The 19658-nt window shown below is 40.1% G+C and overlaps 1 protein-coding gene across 1 annotated transcript; it reads right to left on the reverse strand.

Moving 5' to 3' along the window:
- Window positions 1-223: 223 nt before the first annotated feature.
- LOC106958881 (para-nitrobenzyl esterase) lies at window positions 224-6681 on the reverse strand. The gene is made up of 5 exons (XM_015051034.1): window positions 6592-6681; window positions 4929-5202; window positions 3773-4193; window positions 2310-2417; window positions 224-1046 (listed from the first exon to the last, which is right to left on the reverse strand). The coding sequence occupies exons 2-5, from the start codon at window positions 5193-5195 to the stop codon at window positions 769-771; spliced, it is 1074 nt and encodes a 357-aa protein (XP_014906520.1). The 5' UTR covers window positions 5196-5202; window positions 6592-6681; the 3' UTR covers window positions 224-768.
- Between the last annotated feature and the right edge of the window lie 12977 nt (window positions 6682-19658).

The following is a 19658-nucleotide window of genomic DNA, read 5'->3' on the forward strand; positions in this document are numbered from 1 at the left end:
GATTGATTGATTGATTGATTGATTGATTGATTGATTGATTGATTGATTGATTGATTGATTGATTGATTGATTGTTTGATCCATGTTTTCGTGTTGCAGTTTTTCACCAGCAGTTCAAAGTTGAAATTTGTGTTGTTTTACATCTAAGACTTAGAAACTAGGATAGAAAATGTGACGCCTCTCCAGGATGAAAATTTAAGATAATAAAAAGTCTATTTTTTTTAACATGGTTACTGTCTTGCTTTTTAACATTTTTTAAACTACACAACATGTCCTTATATAGTCTGTTATGCTCCTTTGAACTCTTTAGCTTGTGAAACCACAAAGAAAGCTCATAAACTGGAGACCCACCAGAACCGCACACGGTAAAAAGCTCAGGCTGGATCCAAACGACCGTTCCTAGAACTACAGGAGGGATCAAACTCTGATCATTCATTTTTAGCTACAGAAAAAGCAGCAGGCCACCAAATAAACAAAAGTAAACTGACCAATAAGATTTATGCACTCACACAAAGATATGCGCTACGTACAAGATGTTTGACACAAAAAATATTTTTTCTCTACAGCTTTGTTAATAGTAAAGAGGATTAAGTAATAATAAAAGTAAAACCTCATGGTGCGCCCAGTGCATGAAGCTGCAGGCGCTGCTGCATCTGCATGTAATTCTGAACTTTAACTCCAGAAAAAAATACTACCTTTTATAAATAAAGACATTGATTTTAAACATTTTCTAATGTATTTTTATTTAAATTGTACAAATAAACAAATATTACTTCAATGTAAGACCAGGAACCTGGTCTGCACCGTGATGGTGACTCCTGCCTGACACCTGCAGATGATGGTATCTTACCTGCAGCACCTGCCTCATGGTCAGACGTCGCAGGCAGGCCAGGTCTGTGCAGCCCGTCTTCTTCAGGAACACCAGGTTGTCCGATTCGGCTTTTTCCAGCGTCGCGTTCAGAACGTACGAGCCGCTCATATCCACGGCGGCGTGAAACAGACCTTTGGCCAGCGGCGACATCATCAAGGTCCACACCGAAGTCCCGCCTCCATCAGTCAGAGGAAACAAGAGGCTGCAGTTCATCTTCATGAAACATTTCTGCTCCGCTTCCACTCTAAAAGTTAGACTTTGAATAGATGAGAACTCAACATTTTGTCCCTTTTATTATGGTAAACCAGATATTAGCCTTATTGCCTAAAGTTTGCTTCTCTACGCATTCAACAGTGACAGTGATAGCTCTTTAGTCCCGCGCCATCACTGTCACATGAAAAATTAAATACCACGATGATGTTTTAAAGACATTTGTATGGAAAAGGAAAGTATTTTCCATACAAAGCTGTCAGTCACGATTCCACGTCTCCTGAGGCCAGTTTCAAAAATTTCTTTTTTCAGTCTGAAAAATAAATTTTTAAACAAAAAAAAAAAAAGGAGATTGGCAAATAATTTTTTAGTTTTGAAAAAACTAGACTAGAAATAGTCAAGGGCCACAAAGTCTAAAAATAAACTTTGTGGCTCTAATTTAGCCCCTTTTTTTTTTTGAACAAACCAAATGATCACAATTTACCTTCATAATTTGTTTAACTTTATGTCCCCAATTTAACTCTATAATTTTTCTAAGCGAACTTTATGGCCCCAATTTAGCTCCATATTGTTTTTGATAAAAACGGTATGACTGCAATTTAGCTCTCTAATTTAAAAAAAAAGGCTCCAATTCTCCTCCATAATTTTTTTTAAACAAACTTAATTGGTCCAATATTTGTCCATTTTCTTGGCCCCATTTTAGCTCCATAAAATGCACACCAGCATGATGGGGCTGTAAAGTTCATGACGGGAAATGGTGTGTTTTTGTGACAGGCTGCAATAAAACGTCGGGTTAATATTTTATTTTTATTTTTTTGTTCTGCTTCAAAGCAACCCGGTTCATCTCCTGAGTTTAGGGCCTTTGACTGAATAAATGGGTCAAAGGTCATGCTTTAGGAGGCATGCTGTACACATGGCCAGGCATTGGGCAGAAACACCATCAGGAACCCTGCAGAACCACTGATCCAATCCACTTTCAGGTTCAGAACCAGAACCTGTCAACCTGATTATCCTTAAGCTAAATCAAACTATTACCCAGTTAGAAAGGATGTAACCCACTGCCTCCGATCTTCTCCCACATCTCTAAATTCTCCATTCTTATTTGGGTCAGGACTCATTTAGCAGTCGCACGTCCTCTGAATTCACCACCAACACGTTTTCCTTCCACCTCATGATGAAACTGGAGCTGATCTCCCAGCCCGACCCGGTGACCCGTCCTGCTTCCATACCTGAGCTCTGCCCAAATATCGTGACTCGTCCAGGATCTCCTCCAAACCCACGGATGTTCCTCTGGACCCACTTCAGCGCCGCGATCTGGTCCAGGAAGCCGTAGTTCCCTGTGGAGGATTGGAAAGGCATCGATTACTTTGAGGGACCCGATTTCTCTCCACTGGCCCATTTTCAGCGTCAGAAACGAAACCAGATCAGCGGATGAGCTAAATTCACCGCTGAGCAGCCGAGGGAGAGCAGAACTGGGCCGGGAATCAGGAGGAACCAGAATTAGAAACGAGCTGATGGAGGAGGAAAACGGCTCCAGTGGTTCACCGCCTCCTCCTCATCATCATCATCATCATCATTTACCTTTCACTCCACATCAAGGTCAGCGCTGTTCTGGGTTATGTAACTGAAGTTTCCCGGCCGGACTCGGCAACATTAACCCGGAAATGAGCTCCATTTATCCACATCGCATTAACCTTCATTAGGTATTCAAATGTTAATGGAGGCGTGTTTCCAGGCTGCACAACGTAAACAACATAAATATTAAAAGAGGAAAGAGCTGGTGATAAAAAGGCCATTAGAAGCTCCTTAACACAGCAGAGTGCTGCAGTGGAAACCAGGCAGTGAACCGTTACTTCCTCAACTTCACTGAGCTTGCAAAGAAAATCAAACATTTATTTTTGTTCTGGTGCCTTTATTTGCCCAGAAATGATGCTGGGATTCCAGCTCTGACTGCACAGTGAACCAGAAAACATCATTTAGTTACGCTAAGCATCCCGTTGCTACTCCATCTCAATGACGCACAAAGACCAAAACATGATACAGGATGTCATATTCAACTCCAAATGACGGGTTTCAGTCGCTGCCAGAGGTGGATTCACTATCGCTGATCCGCTAATATGTTAATAATGGAGCTAATTATTCACCATCACTTAAAATAAACTGTTTGGAGCAACAGATCTTTGGAAATGTATCAGGTTGACAAAGGAACAGGGAATAAAGTCTGGAAATGGAAACAATTGTTTATATATTAAAATCTGAGCAAGGCTGAAATTAAATCCAGTTTTACATACATTTTGAGACTGTAAAGGCAAATTAAAGGCAATACAGCATTAGTGTTAATGTGCTGCATTTTTATGTAGCACATAAAACGTTAGCGGAAGTAGCCTTTATCCTGAGTGAAGCTAACTTTTTAGCCGCTGGTACAGATTTTAGACCGATTCTGATTTCTCCTTAAGGTTTCTCAGGAAACTTCACAAACTTCTGGATCAAACTGCAGCAATTTTAACAGCTTAATATTTAGAAAGAAAAAATAAAAAACTATTTCTCCTTTCCTTTTTTCCCTGTACTGTAAATACTTACAATACTAATTTATTTTAGGAGCATGAAGGTGAGAGAGAAGTCACTGTTCTCAAAACAACCACCGTCGACATTTTAAACCGTTTTTAGTGGAGTTGAGGATCGGCTGACCAACCTGACGTGTTTCTTGGAGAACCTTCTCTCAACACCTGCAGAGCCAGGAAGCCGAAAGCGTTGAGTCTGTAGTTGAAGCTGACGTAAACCAGCTGAGTGTCGGCGGCCAGCTTCTCTGTGGGCGAGTATCCGGGCTCGCCGCCGCTGAACATCTGCAGGGATCCTCCGTGGATCCAGACCATGACGGGCAGCGCGGCGTCCGGCCGCAGCGTGGGCGTCCACACGTTGACGAACAGGCAGTCCTCCTGGCCGATCACCTTCCCCGCGCTCGACATCGGCTGCACCTGAGAGCAAACGCTGCGGAAGCGCGTGGCGTCCGTCACGCCCGGCTTACACGGCGGGTCGGACGGAGGAGCCCAGCGCCGCTCGCCGACCGGCGGAGCGGCGAAGGGAATGCCCTTAAAGGAGTAGGCGCCATTTTCCTGCAAAACACAAATAGAAATATGTAGAAATTTACCGCCGCTTTAATACCGTACTGCTGCTAACTTTATTTATGGAGATCTTTAAATGACCCAGGAGAGGTTCTGATTTTTCATTTTTTATTTCCAGATTTCATGTCTTTGTTTATCTGATCTGAGAAGACACTGAGCTAAGGTCGATCTTCTGTTGATCCAATGCTGCCAGTAGACCAGGAGCTGCTGTCCAGTAGCCGTTTCACACATCCATCTAACCTAAATGGTGTTTGGTTGTCTTTCCCATTTTGAACAGCCTAATATTTATACAACATGGAAACAGGAAGTCACTAAAAGGTTTATTTTTTTGTCACACCTGGTATTTCCTGTCAGTATTTTCACTACAGATTCATCAAATTTCATTTATAAAATGGGAATAAATTAAAAAATCATTTTGAAGACACATTTTGTTGTATATATAGAAGCAAATACTACCAGTATCACCTTTAGTATTTTCTGCTAAGGAGCCTAAATTTCAGCTCTAAAGTCTGAAAAAGGGAAATGAAACAGAGACTGGAGATAAAAATAAGAAACTTAAATATTTGCGCTGACAGCAGCAGCAAACGTTTCCTGTTTTTATTCACTTAGATCAGACTTTCTTTCCGCAGATCTTCATGTTTATATTATAAATTACATTTTACTTCATCTTGGAGTTTCTCACATGAAATATTTCTTGACCTTTCAGCCTGTTGAGTCTGAACTCACGTGTTTTCCTCTGAACTCGCCGCAGTCCGTCAACACCTGGGCGAGTCCCGGCGGCAGCGTCTGCGCCACGTAGCCCAGGTAGGCGGCGAGCGCCAGCAGGGCGGCCACGCCGAGGCAGATCAGGAAGATGCAGCGTTTGGACAGAACCAGGAAGGGGCTGATGTAGTGCCGGTGCCGGACGTACTGCACCTCCTCCTCCTCGTCCTCCTGCACCAGGTAGCGGTACTCGTTCCTCTGCGGGACCTCGAATGCATCGTCCTCATCCATCTTCGCTCTGGAGGAGAAAAGAACAAAAACAGCTCTGACTGAGGTTTCCATCAAAAGAACCTGAAAATTAGGGGTTAAACATGGAAAAGAATCAGGATTTATCAAGAGTTAGTTTTCAAAATAAGGTAACAGTGAGTAATGACCAGAGAGCCGAACACAAAATAAGAGTAAAAAATTTACATCAAAACACAATAAAATACTAAAAATAAAACCTAAGTATCAGTAAAGACAGTACAGAAGAGAACAAGGCCACTGAACAAAAATAATAATAATTCTGATGGTTTCTTCTCATAATTCTGACTTTAATCTTCTGAGATTAACAGTCAAAATTCTGTGAAAAAAAATCTAAATTCTGAGATTAAAGTCAGGATTCTGGCCACCAACTTAAACAAATGTGATTTAAATCATTAAACTGCATAGAGTGACTACATTTAATCAGATTTTCAAATTCACTGATATTTGATGCTCTTATGGAACAAACAGTGGAAAATAACAGAAATAACAGATAATACTGTTACCCTGACAGATTTTGGTCAATTTTGTTTCAAATTCTTGGATTTTTTTTAAATTAACCTTTAAATGCGGTTAAAGTCAGATTTTAACGCATATATTCAAAATTTAACCCCCCAAAAAAGCAGATTTGCAACCTGCAAAACCAAATACATGCTTTTATATAGAGATGTAATTTACAATTTTGCTATTTTTTTATTAATATTATTTATTAAATTTTTACAAGACAATGAAACAAAAAAGTACCAGTCATGTTGTTAGATATGTTTTCTTCTCATTAGATTGGAAACTCTGTTCTTTTTAAATATATATTATGATATATCATCCACTTTTTGTGTCTTCCTGTCTCTCAAAACCTAAAAGTACAAATAAAATAAATAAAATTGTGTTTCTGTACAAATGGCAACAAATTTCCTACTGTTTATATAATATCAGACGTTGACTTTTTCCAAAATGTCATGTAACATTTGCGGCTCTAAACAAGTTTTATTTGGCTGAACTGTCAAAAGTTTGTTTTTATTCTAAGTGTTGCAGATCTCTGGAAAACCCGTCCAGGAAAACAACACAATGCGTGGAAACAAGCAGCGGACATGCTGGGAGGAGAAAACATGTCGAGACACAATACGGCCAGTTAAACCAGTAAAACTCCTATAACACTCCGTGTTTACGGAAACAAAAGCTGCAAACGTGCATTCATTCTCATCCCAATATGAATTTTTAAGTTCGGGGGACGAAAACTGACAGAGCAGAAAACGGTCCTGTAAACATTTAGAAATAAATACATTTATCGCGTTTAAACCGGTTTCCTGCCGCTCCCACAAGCTCACATTCACCTCAACACTCTGGATAAAATGAAAAACACGAAAAGAAAAGTTTAATGGCTCACCATGTCCTAAAACTTCCCAAATCTTTAGAAAGTTTAGCTGTCAAAATCTGAAGTTGACGCAGTTTTGAACAGGCCGAGTGCGCATGCGCAGTAGTTTTCCCTAATGAGGACATTTAAAGGGACACTACACCCAAAGAGGACTGTCGGAATGAGGGACAGCGATGAGTAAATAAAACAAACACATTTCGATTGAAAAGTGATAGAAAATTTAAAAAACATGATGTTAAAGGCAATTTGGACATTCTAACATGAAACTATTTAAAGAAACAGCTCAGGATTTTTGAAAGGAGGTTCTGTTGAACGATTACAAGCAGTTAATATCTTACCTGCAGCAGATAACACCTTTAACTTCCTCATTTGAACATAAATCAGTACTTCCACCTGCACCAGCAGTGATTTCAAGTCACAGTATTTCATTCCAAAGGTATTTTATTAATCCTTGAAACGTTGCAGCGTTTAAATTGGTCACTTTTTTACAAAGATGGAAATGATTTAAATGTTAAAATGGAGACATGATGAATTACAAATGAGCTTCCTGTGTGAGGCCTTAAATAAAAAAGGAACATGTAGATGTTTACTGCCAAAGTAATAATTGACAGAAAGTAAGGCTGTATAAAAAAATAAAACATTTTAGTCTGCTGCCTAAATATCTGTTATACAAATGGCGCTTATTAGTGACTGAATAACATTGTGAAAATATGAGTTTGAAAAATGAATCCCCATTATTTTCTCTTTTATAACTGTTAAGTTTTAATGACGTAACTTTGCAAACGATTCCCTGTACTTATTAGAATCAGGAAACCTTAGATTTGGAGAAGCCCTAGAACTAAAGTCCATAGAATGGTCAAACCTGCACTGAATTATCATATTACAGATTCCCTCTGACATGGTTTTGATTTGCAAAACCTTTTGATTCATTTGTGAAGTTCAAGAAAATGTCTCCCCCCTGCAGAAGGAGCTGCTTTGAGAGAAATCTTCATCACATCATCAGCTTTGTGTTTCCAGATCTTCAGCCTCGTATCGGTGCTCAGTCGGGTCGCAGCATCTCCACTGAGCCAGTGGACGGAGGCGGCATGTAACCGCAGAGTTAACACAAACCACATTATAGTAAAATCCATCCAGATCAATGGTGAGTCGTCCTGCTCAAGCGCCTCAGTGGCGCTTTGATTGCAGGAACTGATGCTGTTTTTTGCCTGCTCAGCTGCTCCAGCGTCGATGCACAGCGAACCAAACACACCTTCATCCTGGAGGTGGATGAGGGTGTAGACTAGAGGGGTTGGTAGTTAAAAACCAGGGGAGAGCAGAGGCCTGGCAATGAACACTATAAAAACTATTACACTGATAAAATGAAAAACTAAAACATAAATAAAACAACATATTCCAGGCATTTTGGTACCATGGTGTATTAGGACCATTATAGATAGAAAAACATTTCTGAGCTCCAAAAGTTGAAATTTGGCTGGAAAAAAACTCAAAATTCTTGAGAACAATATCAATAATGAGAAATTGTCTTGTTTTTCTAGAACTTTTGACAATTTCAAAATTTCAGGGGTTTTTTGGCTAATTTTTAATTTTTCAAACTCAAAAATTTTCTTGTTTTTTCTGGAATATATCTGAGATTAATCTCAACATTTTTGAGTATTTTTCTAGCAAATTTTAAGCTTTTCAAACTTTCCTTGTGTTTTCATTTTTTGTCTCTTCCTTTGTTTTCCTACCATGGACCTAATAAGCCGTCAGAAGCCCCAGCTGGAATTCAATGATTTTTTCTGTTTCCTGCTCAGCTGGAGCCACTGGGGAGGAAATAAATCTCTAATCAAGCAGATTGATCTCTTCTTTGTTAACAGATGAACCTCATCCTGAACCTGCAGCTTCTGCAGCATTTTGTTGTTTTTATTCCTAATGGAGACGACTTGCTTTGGTTTTCCTCTCATTCCTCACTCACAATCCGTTCAGCAGCGCCGATGTTTCTGGAAACCTTCACGTGGATTGGATCCGTGGGAAATAAATTACAAACCATTACAATGTATGTCACACATAAATTGTAATGTATGTGCGACATACATTACAATTTCCAATTGCATTAGTTCAACATTGTCATTATTATGTAATTTGCTTTTCTTTTTTTATATAAATCTTATTGTTTTCTCAGTTTTTTATTTTTTCTATTTTATTTTTTTCATATTCTGTATTTATTGTCACATTTTATTCATTACTTTTTTAATGTTTTCCATATTCTGTATTTAGTTTTTTTAATTACCATATATCTTTTAAATTATATATTGATCTATTTCTCCTCAAATATTTCCTCTTTGCATTTTCTCTCCCCCTGTTTTCTCCTTTGTCTCTTTATGTTTTATTCCATCCATCCATTTTCTTTACACCCTTGTCCCTTAGTGGGATCAGGAGGTGCTGCTGCCTCTCCAGCTAACGTTCCGGGCGAGAGGCGGGTCACCCTGGACAGGTTGCCAGTCTGTCGCAGGGCAACACAGGACAAACAACCATGCACACACACTTTTGGCATGATTAAGCCTCCATACAGCATAAGGGACGCTGCCTCCACGACAGATCTGAAAAGTGACAAATAAACCCAGAACAAGAACATGAATACAAAGAGGCTGTTTTGTTCAATAAAAGGAAAAAATAAAAGAAAAAAATAACAAGACTAATATCTTAAAGTATCATAAAAAATTATAAAATGAAACAGATATAACAGGGGAGATGGAAGAGATCAGTTCTTCTCCAGACAAACAGGAGAGCGTTGCCCTCCTGAAAGATGCACTAAGTGATAAATCTCTTGATAAAATCCATTTTTAGGAATCATAGACTTTGTTGGCTGTAAACTGTACTGAGTCTTAAAAATCCGCCGCTGCTGAGATTCAAACGGAGTGACGCCTCTGAGGAACGTAAATCTGTGATAGGGAGGCTCTGTGTGGGGATTACAAGAGGAGCGCAGCTGCTTCCCTCTTTGTGTGCAGCAGCTGATTGCTAAAAGATACAAAACTGGAAAACTGCGTGTGTGTTGGCCCCGGGGAGCCCAGCAGCGTCAGAGCAAACAATACCCAGCGTCTTCAAAGACATACTGACACTGTTGGCTGGGGACGCTGCTGCGGCACGTAGTGATTTTAATCTTTGAATATGTTTACAATGTTTTCCTATGTAAAAGCCTGTGGCAACAGTGTCCTCAGTCAAAATGTAAAACCCAAATGTATTCCTCTGGTTCCAGGAAACGTAAAAGAATCACAACTTGGTGGATAATTACTGAAGCAGGATTGTTTCCTTGACAGAATGTGTAGATGCTTTTAGGCAGACAAGACAAAAAGATCAGAGTGAGCACTCTTCCTTTATCAGAGAACCTCTGACCTGACAGACAGATCAGCTTTATGCAGCTGCAGAAGAAATTCATTCTGCTAATCCGCTAATACGCTAATAGTACAGCTTCATTAAGCACTTTAGCACCTTTGCTAACTTTAAACATTTCTTGGTAACTTCTAAAGCGTTAATTTACGTGGCTGCTTTGAAAACCTTTAGCTGAATAAATTCAACGTGTGTTGAAGTTTTGTTTACCAGCTGTTCAGTTATTCAGCTAGACGTTCATGCTCTTATTTTGAAGTGGCTGAAGAGGCAGCAGTTCCGTTTCCTCTTCTCACTTTCTCTCTTTCCTCTTCTTAAAAACTTTATTTCAAACAGGAAACATACAGGAACAAAATAAAACATAAATACAATATTTAATGATCTTATAGAATATGTAAATTATGTCAAAATAAAATTAGTTGAAATATTTCAACGACAGTTCTTTAGCATTAGCTTCTGATAAACCTTTAATGTTAGCATAACTAATGTTTATGATTAATGCTGTAGGTTAGCACAACTAACTTTTTAATTACTGTGCATACCCACAGTATGATGCTGCCAGCACCATGTTTCATTTTGGGTATGATGTGTTCAAGGTTAGTTTCCTGTTTCCATGCAGTAGTTAGTGGTAAACTGTCACTGGGACGTCTTAGTTTGTGGCTTTAATGTGACAAACTGGGAATAAATGAATCTGCAAGGCACTGGAATTAAAAATGTTTTTTGTAACCTGGTGGAGCTCTGCAGGTTGGGATAAATCTTTAAAAACTCTTGCAGATGTTTACCTGCATTAATCATTTTCTTTCTCAGTGTCTGATCCAAATGAATGAATAACAGTTTGACTGTTTGTCAGCGTTTTGACTTCCTCTATTCAGCACTAAGTGTATCATGAGCTTAAAGTTGCTCTTTAGAGCTAAGTGTTGATATCTCTGCCTTACAGAGTTTGAGTGGCAGACTTTCTTCAGATTCATATTTTCTACAACCTTGACTCTGTAAAAACTGCAATATTTTGAAAAGCACTAATTTCCTAAATATGATAAATTTGAGATGAAGGCAGCAGCTCTGTTGCAGTGTGCTGTAAATGTTCACAGCTCTTTTTGGTGCATTATTTTTGAAAATATGGTTCCTACAGATAAGTTTTCCCTGTCTGATGCCTTTCTGTGTCCTTCGTGGAGCTTCTCTGACTTAATTACTGCAGATAAAGAAGACATAAGAGGTTCTGAAGTGGCTTAAGCCTGGAGAAGGAGACGGATTTATCTCTCATAAGAAAACAATAAAGGCCTATCTCTCAGCAGCAGCAGACTGCTTCTGGCAGATTTAGGCAATTACAGAGAAAGAGGAAGGCTGCCACTGCTCGTCAGCTCTGAACCATAAATATGTGTTTCTGCACTCGGTGCTTCACACATGGAGGAGGAGAGAAGGGAGTCAAACACAGAGCAGACAGGAGTTCCCCAGAGAGCCTCCCTCGGTTTGTTTCTGGGTTTCCAGGCTCAACTGGAGTGGAAGGATGGAGTCCAGGTGAGCGCTGCGTCTTTTCAGCTCCGACCGAGACGCATCCAGAGAACGAGGAGACGGGCCGGAGCGATGGAGCAATGCTTCACTGCTGTTTTCTCTGCTGGTCCATTAGGCGTGTACGGGAAGCCAACTGGGACAAAACTTTCAAAGTTTCTTCGTCCAGGGAGGGAGAGATTTTTACAGGAAGAGTTAAATTCACAGAGAGAGTTTGTTAACGCGACAAAAGTTATTTATTTAACAAGAACGAAGGTTTATTTATGAGATAAAACATCTGGAGGCGTAACACATCTCAGAGAATGTTCTTGGGTGTTTATTTACCATTACAAGCCAAATAAAATGATGGTGCATGGTGACGTTTTCTTACTTATAGTCCAACAGTAACAACATTAAGCCTTCCTGTTATTAGAACAGGAAGGCTTACTGTCAGGAAAACCTGCTGTTATAAGAGATTTATGTCTTAAAATGAGATTTTGGGTGCATTCACACCAGCCTGGTTTACTCCACTTTACATAAACATGACAGAAACTTTCCATAAGAAGGAAAGACAGAAAGAAAAAATGCATTCAGATGGTTTGGATTGTTTCTGAGTAATTTTCTCAGAGTTAAACCATCTGGCTGGTTGGGTCTTTGTCACCATGGATGTCACACAAACAAACATGAACATAAAGTTAACAGAAACATTTTCAACCAGTTTCTGCACCACAGAGTTAATAATGTGCAAACACGTTTTCACCGAGGATCTCTAAAGGTTTACATACGTATCATTTAAATTAACATTTATCATCACACCGACTGCACACAAAATAGACCAGGATCTATTTGCAAAACTTATTGTGAGAGAATAGAAAAGAAAAATGTAGATGAGAGACTTTCCTACTCCAAAAGTAAAAAATAAATATTTGTGTAATAATTGTTTGTTTGTTTTTTAAACTGCAAACCAATGATCATACCACTCTTCATAATGACAGTAAATATATATTTTTTCCTAATTTTATTGATAATAAACACATGATTAGAGCAATATAAGGAAACCAGTTAAATTATTGCATCGTCAGCAATCAGTACCTCCAATAACAGAAACTGTTTATTTCCCACTGACAGGTAGCCCAACAGTGACTAAAGTAAATGAAATTTCCTCAGTAAAAACAGATTAATTTAGCGAGCAGCGTATTAATAATCAGTGTGTGAAACACTGGAAGCTGCAGATGAATTTATTATGAGCAGACGGCTTGTTTTGCCTCATTTTCCCCAACACAGAGCAGTTTCTGTTCCAGTGGCTGCAGGTTATGATTAACTCCAACACAGTCATCACACTCAGCCAGTTATTATTATTATCTGAAAAGCAGCATGGCTGCTCTCCTTCTTCCTCTCCTCTCATGAAGCTGCTTCTTCTTCTCTAATCTTCTGCAGAACTTCCAGTTTTCCACTGGATGGAAGAAATGCAAAGTTCAGCAGATAAAATCTAGAAATGCTGCAAATTATGATTTTTAATCAGTCGTGTTTTTATCTGATTGTCTTCTGGTCTGCTCCAGCGAATTAAACAGGCAGATAAAGGACAGATTTGTGAGGCGGATGAAGTAATGGGTGGTGGGCAGCTGTTTTCAGGCTGGAATGGAGAGCAGCAGAGCTTCATAATTATGAGCTGCGTATTGCAGGGTAACAATGTGGTGCATAAATAAACACCAGCATGAAACACCAGAATGCAAATGGGAGGTGATGGCAGCAGGCTCCGGCTCTTTCTGCCTGAATTCATCTGAACTATTGACTAGAACACCCAGGAGAACATTTCTCAGAATATCTGTTTTATCCGGGGTCAGAGGTCAGTGGCCTCTCATTTGCTGATGTTTTGCTCTGATTGTTCAGTTTGTTCCCACCAAAGGGACGATGATTCAGATCCGCTTTGATAGCCGACACTTTAGAGTCATTTTCTATACTAAAGATTGCTGAAGGAAAGGAGCTGCATGATGGAGGTTCTGGGTTTGGATCCTGGATTGGACTGTTCCTGCATTTAGTTTGAATGTTCTCCCAAAGTGGGTGCATCGTTGTCCGGGGCGTCCACACGTCCTGAAAAAGACTTAAATTCATGCATCTGAAATTAAGGCCCAAAATGTCTTAAATTATACAGAAAGTTATCCTTAAATACATTAATCACAGGTCTTAAATCTTGTTGTGACAAAACTGTTCGTTTCCACATATTCTTGTATTTTTATTTCTCTCTGAACTTTTCTGACAAGCAAAAATTTGAGATGCAAGCCGATATCTTCACTGCGTTCTGACGGTTGAGGCCACTGGTAGCCAGCTGCTAATGTGCCCTCATTAGCTAGCTAGCTTTCCTGAATCTATTCTGGGTGTTGGGACAAACGACATCGACAGGCGAAAGGCACCGTCTCTCAGAGTGAAACCCAACAACAGCAACAAAAACTGAACACCTTTTAGCTTTCTTGTGTTGCGTCTCAAATCTATATGTATGAACTCAAAATTTCATACGCACAAATTTTGCCTGTCGCCTGACTGGAAGAGAACAAGCGACTGTTGTCACATTGTTCAGCTTCCATAGGAAGAACAGATCAGTTCTGTCTGTTCTGAGCCATTTTAGGGCGTCTGTCACTTTAAATCCCAATAAGCTGCTGCTGGCCACGCCCCCAGCTCAACATTTACACTCACACATGAAAATGGCTGCAAACAGATGCAAAATTATACAATCATACATCTTTGAAAAGCAGAAGTTGACCCTCCTGCACAAACAAGAATGAAGCTAGTGGTTTCTGGATGGTAAGTCAACAACCAAACACTTGTCTTTTCCAGCAGCCATTGTACAGTAGTAAAACCAGCTGACCAAATATGCTGGAGCTGAGCTTGGGTTGCTAGGGTTGGATTGCAGCTGGGTGTTGTTTTAAACACTTTGACTGGTTTTAGAAGCAGAGACCCAAATGGAAATACAAACACATGCAAAGTGTGAATTTTGCATCATTTAAGCCTGGAGGGAGCCACACAAAACACAGAGCCGCTGCCAAGAGCCACAAACATACCAAGAGATTCACTATGCTGGATTATAATCCTCATAAAGCAGGTATTGGTTCTGACCAGATGGTCTCTGTTGCTCCTTCAGGATGATCGTTTCCAACTGGTAAAGACAAAAAGACAACTCTGACAAGAGCTGAAAACTTTGCAGTTCATTTTACTTCTGACTGAGTTTATGCCATTTGAGAAAATAATTTAATTTGTAGAGAAATATGCAGATGGCTCATTTCTGCAGTAGAGTTTATTTCCTCTAATTAACTACTTAATTTTAGAAACGCCACATTTCCCATAAAACAGACTGAGTCTCGTTGTGTAAAAGAACTTTAATAAATCTGTTTTTAGCCCATTTTGTTGCAGATTTCCAGCCTCAGACCGGAGTCTGCTGGTGGTTTCCTGCTGACAGATGTGTGTGTGTTTGAAGCCGGCGCCCTGTGGGAAGCTAAAGGACGATCCTCCTGCTGCTGCTTCGCTCTGCTTCCATATGCTTCCTGCTAACAGACTTCATATCTCTTAACAACAACCACCAGATGAGCTAATGCCTTCTGTCCTCATGGATTTTCTCTCCCCGTCTGCCAGTGGATTTGGGGTGAAGCTGTGGTCTGTCGCTGCGCCGCTGATCGGCAGGGTCCTTAATTGCGACCACCTCTTGGTGAATAATTGATGCTCGTCTGGCTAAGTGGTGTGATGAAATATTAAAAAGCCAGGGGTTCGCCACCCAAGTCTGATTTAAAAGAGGATTCCAGGAAATGGAGGCAGACGGAGAAGCTCTGGTCACAGATTAATGTCCACCTGGTGCAAAGGTCAATCCTTCATGTCATTACTGGACCAAAGTATGAAAACTTACACAGTTTTCTTCTGTGGCGACAAATTAAAAATTGAAGTTACTTTTGCGTCGCTGCAGCCTTTGAAACGAGATGAAAAGTCAGCGACGGCTTGTCAAAAGACAGAAATTCACCTCCTGACAGTCTGCCTTTGTTCCAGAAACCATGAAAACATTAGAACACATCAAAAATCAGCTTCAGAAAAGCGAACCGAATGTTACCGGATCCAGGTTCCACTTCTGTCCAGAACTCCTGGTGGACCAGTTGGACCATTCCTCAGTGTTTCGCTCAAATGAAAAAGGATTAATGCGACTAAAAAGGGATTTTCTGACTCGTCCCACTGAGAGACCAGAAACACTCTGGATGTGATGTTTGTTAGAGCGGAGCCCCGATGCAGATACAGAGAGGAAAGGAAGCCATAACTGACCTTAATGAAGGAAATGCAAAGACCTGGGGAGGCGAGAAACTCCAGAAAACCAGGAAGGACCAGGAGACCAGAGACCCAGCAGTGACAGTTCCTCCAGAGATCACAACTATTAAATCAAGTCCATCATTCACAAAGTTTGCACAGACTTGCTCTTTTCTCCAGCCATCACAACTCTGCTTTAAATCTGACCAATCACCTTCATGTTTTCTGTATTTCCTTCCTTTCTGACCAATCAGTAGCTGTGTTTCCACTGACCAAATAAATACATTTGCTTAATGGAAACAAGCCAATATAAAAAAAATTCAATAACAATTAGTTTATTTTGAAAACAGGAGAGGAAACAGTTTTTTCTCATCACACGAGTCACATGATCAACAGCTGGACCAGCGACATAAACAGAGAAGAAGACGACAGGAAGTGGCTGGAGGAAGATGGATTTAATGACTTATAGCGTGAACAAAATGATTGATGTGCGATTTTAATTACATTTCTTATTTAATGGAAACAAGTTTTTTCAACATTAACTGAACATCTACAATGTTTTGTGCACATTTGTAATGGAAATGCAGCTGATGAGGACAAACAAGGATCTGACAACAACTGAAACACATGGGGAGATTATTAGAGGAGGGAGTGATTACTGGTTCAATGTCCAGGTGAGACTGAATGTATGTGAATCAGTGGTGGGAAAGCATCATAGTTCATATTTATTTACTACATATTATAAGGACTTTAAACCAAACACAAGTTTGGTCAGAAAACAACAGGAAGTCCTGCTGATTCTGAGAGCTTGGAGGAGGAGTGAGGACATCATGAGGTGGGAACAGCTTCACGTTGCAGGAATGCTGGGATTATTCCTGATTATTCCTGAGGAATCTGGCTGTAAAATCTTCATCCTCAGCAGGTTCAGATGTTTGTGTTGAGCATCACATGAAGCACTGCAGAGTCCAGTTACTTCAACCTGCAGATGAAAGCCAGTGGAGTGCAGCGTGAAGTCAAACTGCAGGCACTTCCTGTCTGTGTTCCTCCTTTCCTTCACTTCCTATCTGTTTTCCTCCTTTCCTTCACTTCCTGTCTGTTTCCTCCTTTCCGTCAGGCTTGTTTTTAGGTGTCAGCTTCTTACTGCTTTGCACATTTTAGAAATGTCTCACCAGCAAAGTGACTTGTGCAGTCTGGTGTGATCAAGCAGCCTTTGGTTTTCAAACCAGACGGAACAGAAAGGAAAGCAAACTTCAGACGCAGATATTTTTTATTTATTTATTTCCTTTATTTAACCAGGTAAAAATAAGATCTAGATCTAATTTTCAAGAGAGACCTGGGCAGAAGTCTGCAATACACAGCAACCTGGTTACAAGATCAGCAAACGGCGGCGAATTCAGACGACAAGAACTGATTATCACCAGAAAAATGAAAGTTCTGGACTTTATTTTAGAGAAAATGAGGATCATGTGTGTAAATAATCTGTTTGGGGAGTGATGATGGGAAGGAGATTGTTCTTAGCTCTCCCTGGTGCCATGGCGACAGCAACACCATGTTTCCTCGCCAAGTTTCTGGGAGATTTTAGGATCCAGGTGAACCGGGGAGCAGAGAGGAGCAGAGTTACCAAAAATATTACTGAAGTAAGAGCAGCTCTGCTTTAACATATTTTACTCTAGTAAAAGTAAAAAGTATCCATCCAAGAAATTACCCAAGAGCAAAAATGTTTGGTAAAAAGTCTACTAAAAAATAACTGATCAAATGATCAGTTATTTAATAAAAAAAGAAATTACATCATCAAATGGACCAAAACATAAAGTTTCGTGGCAATGTTGGTATTTTAAGGACCAAAATGACAATAACTCCTATAATTAGCAAAAAATAACAAAATCAGGCAAAACAAAATGTTTCCAAATCAGTTTCTGTCAATAAAAAACTTATAGAAATACTTAATAATAAAATCACTCAAGTAAAAGTACAAAAGTATTTGGTACAACTGTTCAAGTACCGAGTAAGTGATCAAATTATCAATCATTTAATATTTAAAAATTATATCATCAGATGGACCAAAATATGAAGTTCAGTGGAAATTTTAGTATTTTAAGAATGAAAATTTAAGTAATAAAATCTAATAAAATCAGGCAAAAGTATTTTGTTCCAAGTTTCTTTCAATCAAAAAATTATGAAAAATTAACAAAAACTGCAGGTGTTTGTCTGTCTGGTGGATTACCATGTTTGTTTTTCATTCAATATCAGACAAGTAAAAGCTGAAACGTATTAAAAATACTCCTAAAAGTAATTTTTTTTCAAAAAGAGTTACTCCAGTAACTGTAACTAGTTACTCCCAGTTCTGCCGCAGACTAACTGGTCTGACTCCGGATCGTTACATTCAGCTCATGATCCGAGCCTGGAGCGCGTTTTTCCCGGATCCTGTATTTTACCCGGACATTACCGGCCGGTTCTGGTGGTCCCGGTTTGACTTGATGTTTCTGGCCGCCTGCAGAAACGGGCTGAAATCTGAGCGGCTGCAGGGATGCGCTCCTGTGTTTCACATCCCAGAATAACTGGAGCTAATTTACAGTTTCTCCTCTGAGCAGCAGAGCCGCATCCTCTCAAAGATTTAGCAACAATAAAAACCGGAACAGAGGCATTACTATGCTGCCGGTACCGGCCGCATACTGAAACTCGAACCGACGTCCCATTATGGAGTTGCGGCTCTCATCAGTCCAGCAGCGTCTGAAGCTCCAGTTTTATCAGCCGAGATTAAAGGAAAAGTCATATTAACACTTTTGTCTCTTATAACCGAAGAGACAAAAGAGGACAAAGGAGAAACTTTGGCTTTAAAGTTAAAATTAGTTTGAGCGGCAGAAAGTGGGATTAAAAATGGGGCGTTTGATAACCTGTCTACACTGCAGAAAGTAATAATAGAGTAATAATAGAGTAATAATAGAGAGCGGCTCTGCAGGCCGGTACACCTGAAACCCCACTTTTAGCTGGGTCGCCTCATTCACAGTCATCATGAAACTGAGCTGGAAACGGCTGACGAGACGGCTAGCACGTTTAGCTCTGGTCTTACTTTTTGTATTTCAACAGTACAGTTTGTCCAATAGCGCCCTCTGGTGGTCAGAAACTAAACTACGGGTCACTGAGTGTGTTCTGGGAGCTTTGCACCAGATCATCCTAAATAAGATCTGGTTCCAAGTGAATTTCATCCATGTTAAAATTTAATTATTTATGTTCATAGGTTAACATTTAATTTCAAATTAAATTCAGATCCAGCATGAAATCATGTTCAATGACTTTGATGACCTCTAGAATATTTAATATCTTTAAAATAATAGCTGCACCACAAACATAGACGAGTTGATTGACACGAAATTTGATTGATTTTATAAAAGTAGGGGGGTTTGTTGACCTTTAAACTTTCATTAACATCTTCAAAGCCAAAGCAGTACAGATGAATTTTTTTTTTGCACAAACAAGCACCAACTTAGCTGAGCTGAGTTTGTGCAAATAAATAAATAAATTCAAATGTGAGTGGGCCGGGGGAGTGGTTGACCTCTGATGACCCCTAGAGAACTTTTTTAAAAATATCTTTAGAATAATAGTACACAAACGAACATTTTTGCTGCACAAACGTTTGACACAATTTTGTCTGATTTGAAGAAGGTGGGGGCCAACTTCACTCAGGTCTTGAACCTGGTCTGTCTGCCTCTGGTATCAGATGTTCTGGTGAAAGAAGTGGCGTTGTGAGGCCCGGCGTTGTGAGGCCCGGCGTTGTGAGGCCCGACGCTGTGAGGCCCGGCGTTGTGAGGCCCGGCGTTGTGAGGCCCGGCGTTGTGAGGCCCGACGCTGTGAGGCCCGGCGTTGTGAGGCCCGGCGTTGTGAGGCCCGGCGTTGTGAGGCCCGACGCTGTGAGGCCCGGCGTTGTGAGGCCCGGCGTTGTGAGGCCCGGCGCT

Source organism: Poecilia latipinna, unplaced genomic scaffold, assembly GCF_001443285.1.
Source record: "Poecilia latipinna isolate Pla-1442-1.1 unplaced genomic scaffold, P_latipinna-1.0 Scaffold1025, whole genome shotgun sequence".
In the NCBI taxonomy this organism is placed as follows: Eukaryota; Metazoa; Chordata; class Actinopteri; order Cyprinodontiformes; family Poeciliidae; genus Poecilia; species Poecilia latipinna.

What these genes read in the sequence shown, in the direction of transcription:
- LOC106958881 (XM_015051034.1), bottom strand. Translation starts at nt 5,195, where the DNA reads ATGGATGAGGACGATGCATTCGAGGTCCCGCAGAGGAACGAGTACCGC. An exon ending in TTCTCCAAGAAACACGTCAG is followed by an intron (nt 2,418 to 3,772) that starts GTTGGTCAGCCG and finishes AATCCTCCACAG; the next exon opens with GGAACTACGGCTTCCTGGAC. An exon ending in GATATTTGGGCAGAGCTCAG is followed by an intron (nt 1,047 to 2,309) that starts GTATGGAAGCAG and finishes TGACTGATGGAG; the next exon opens with GCGGGACTTCGGTGTGGACC.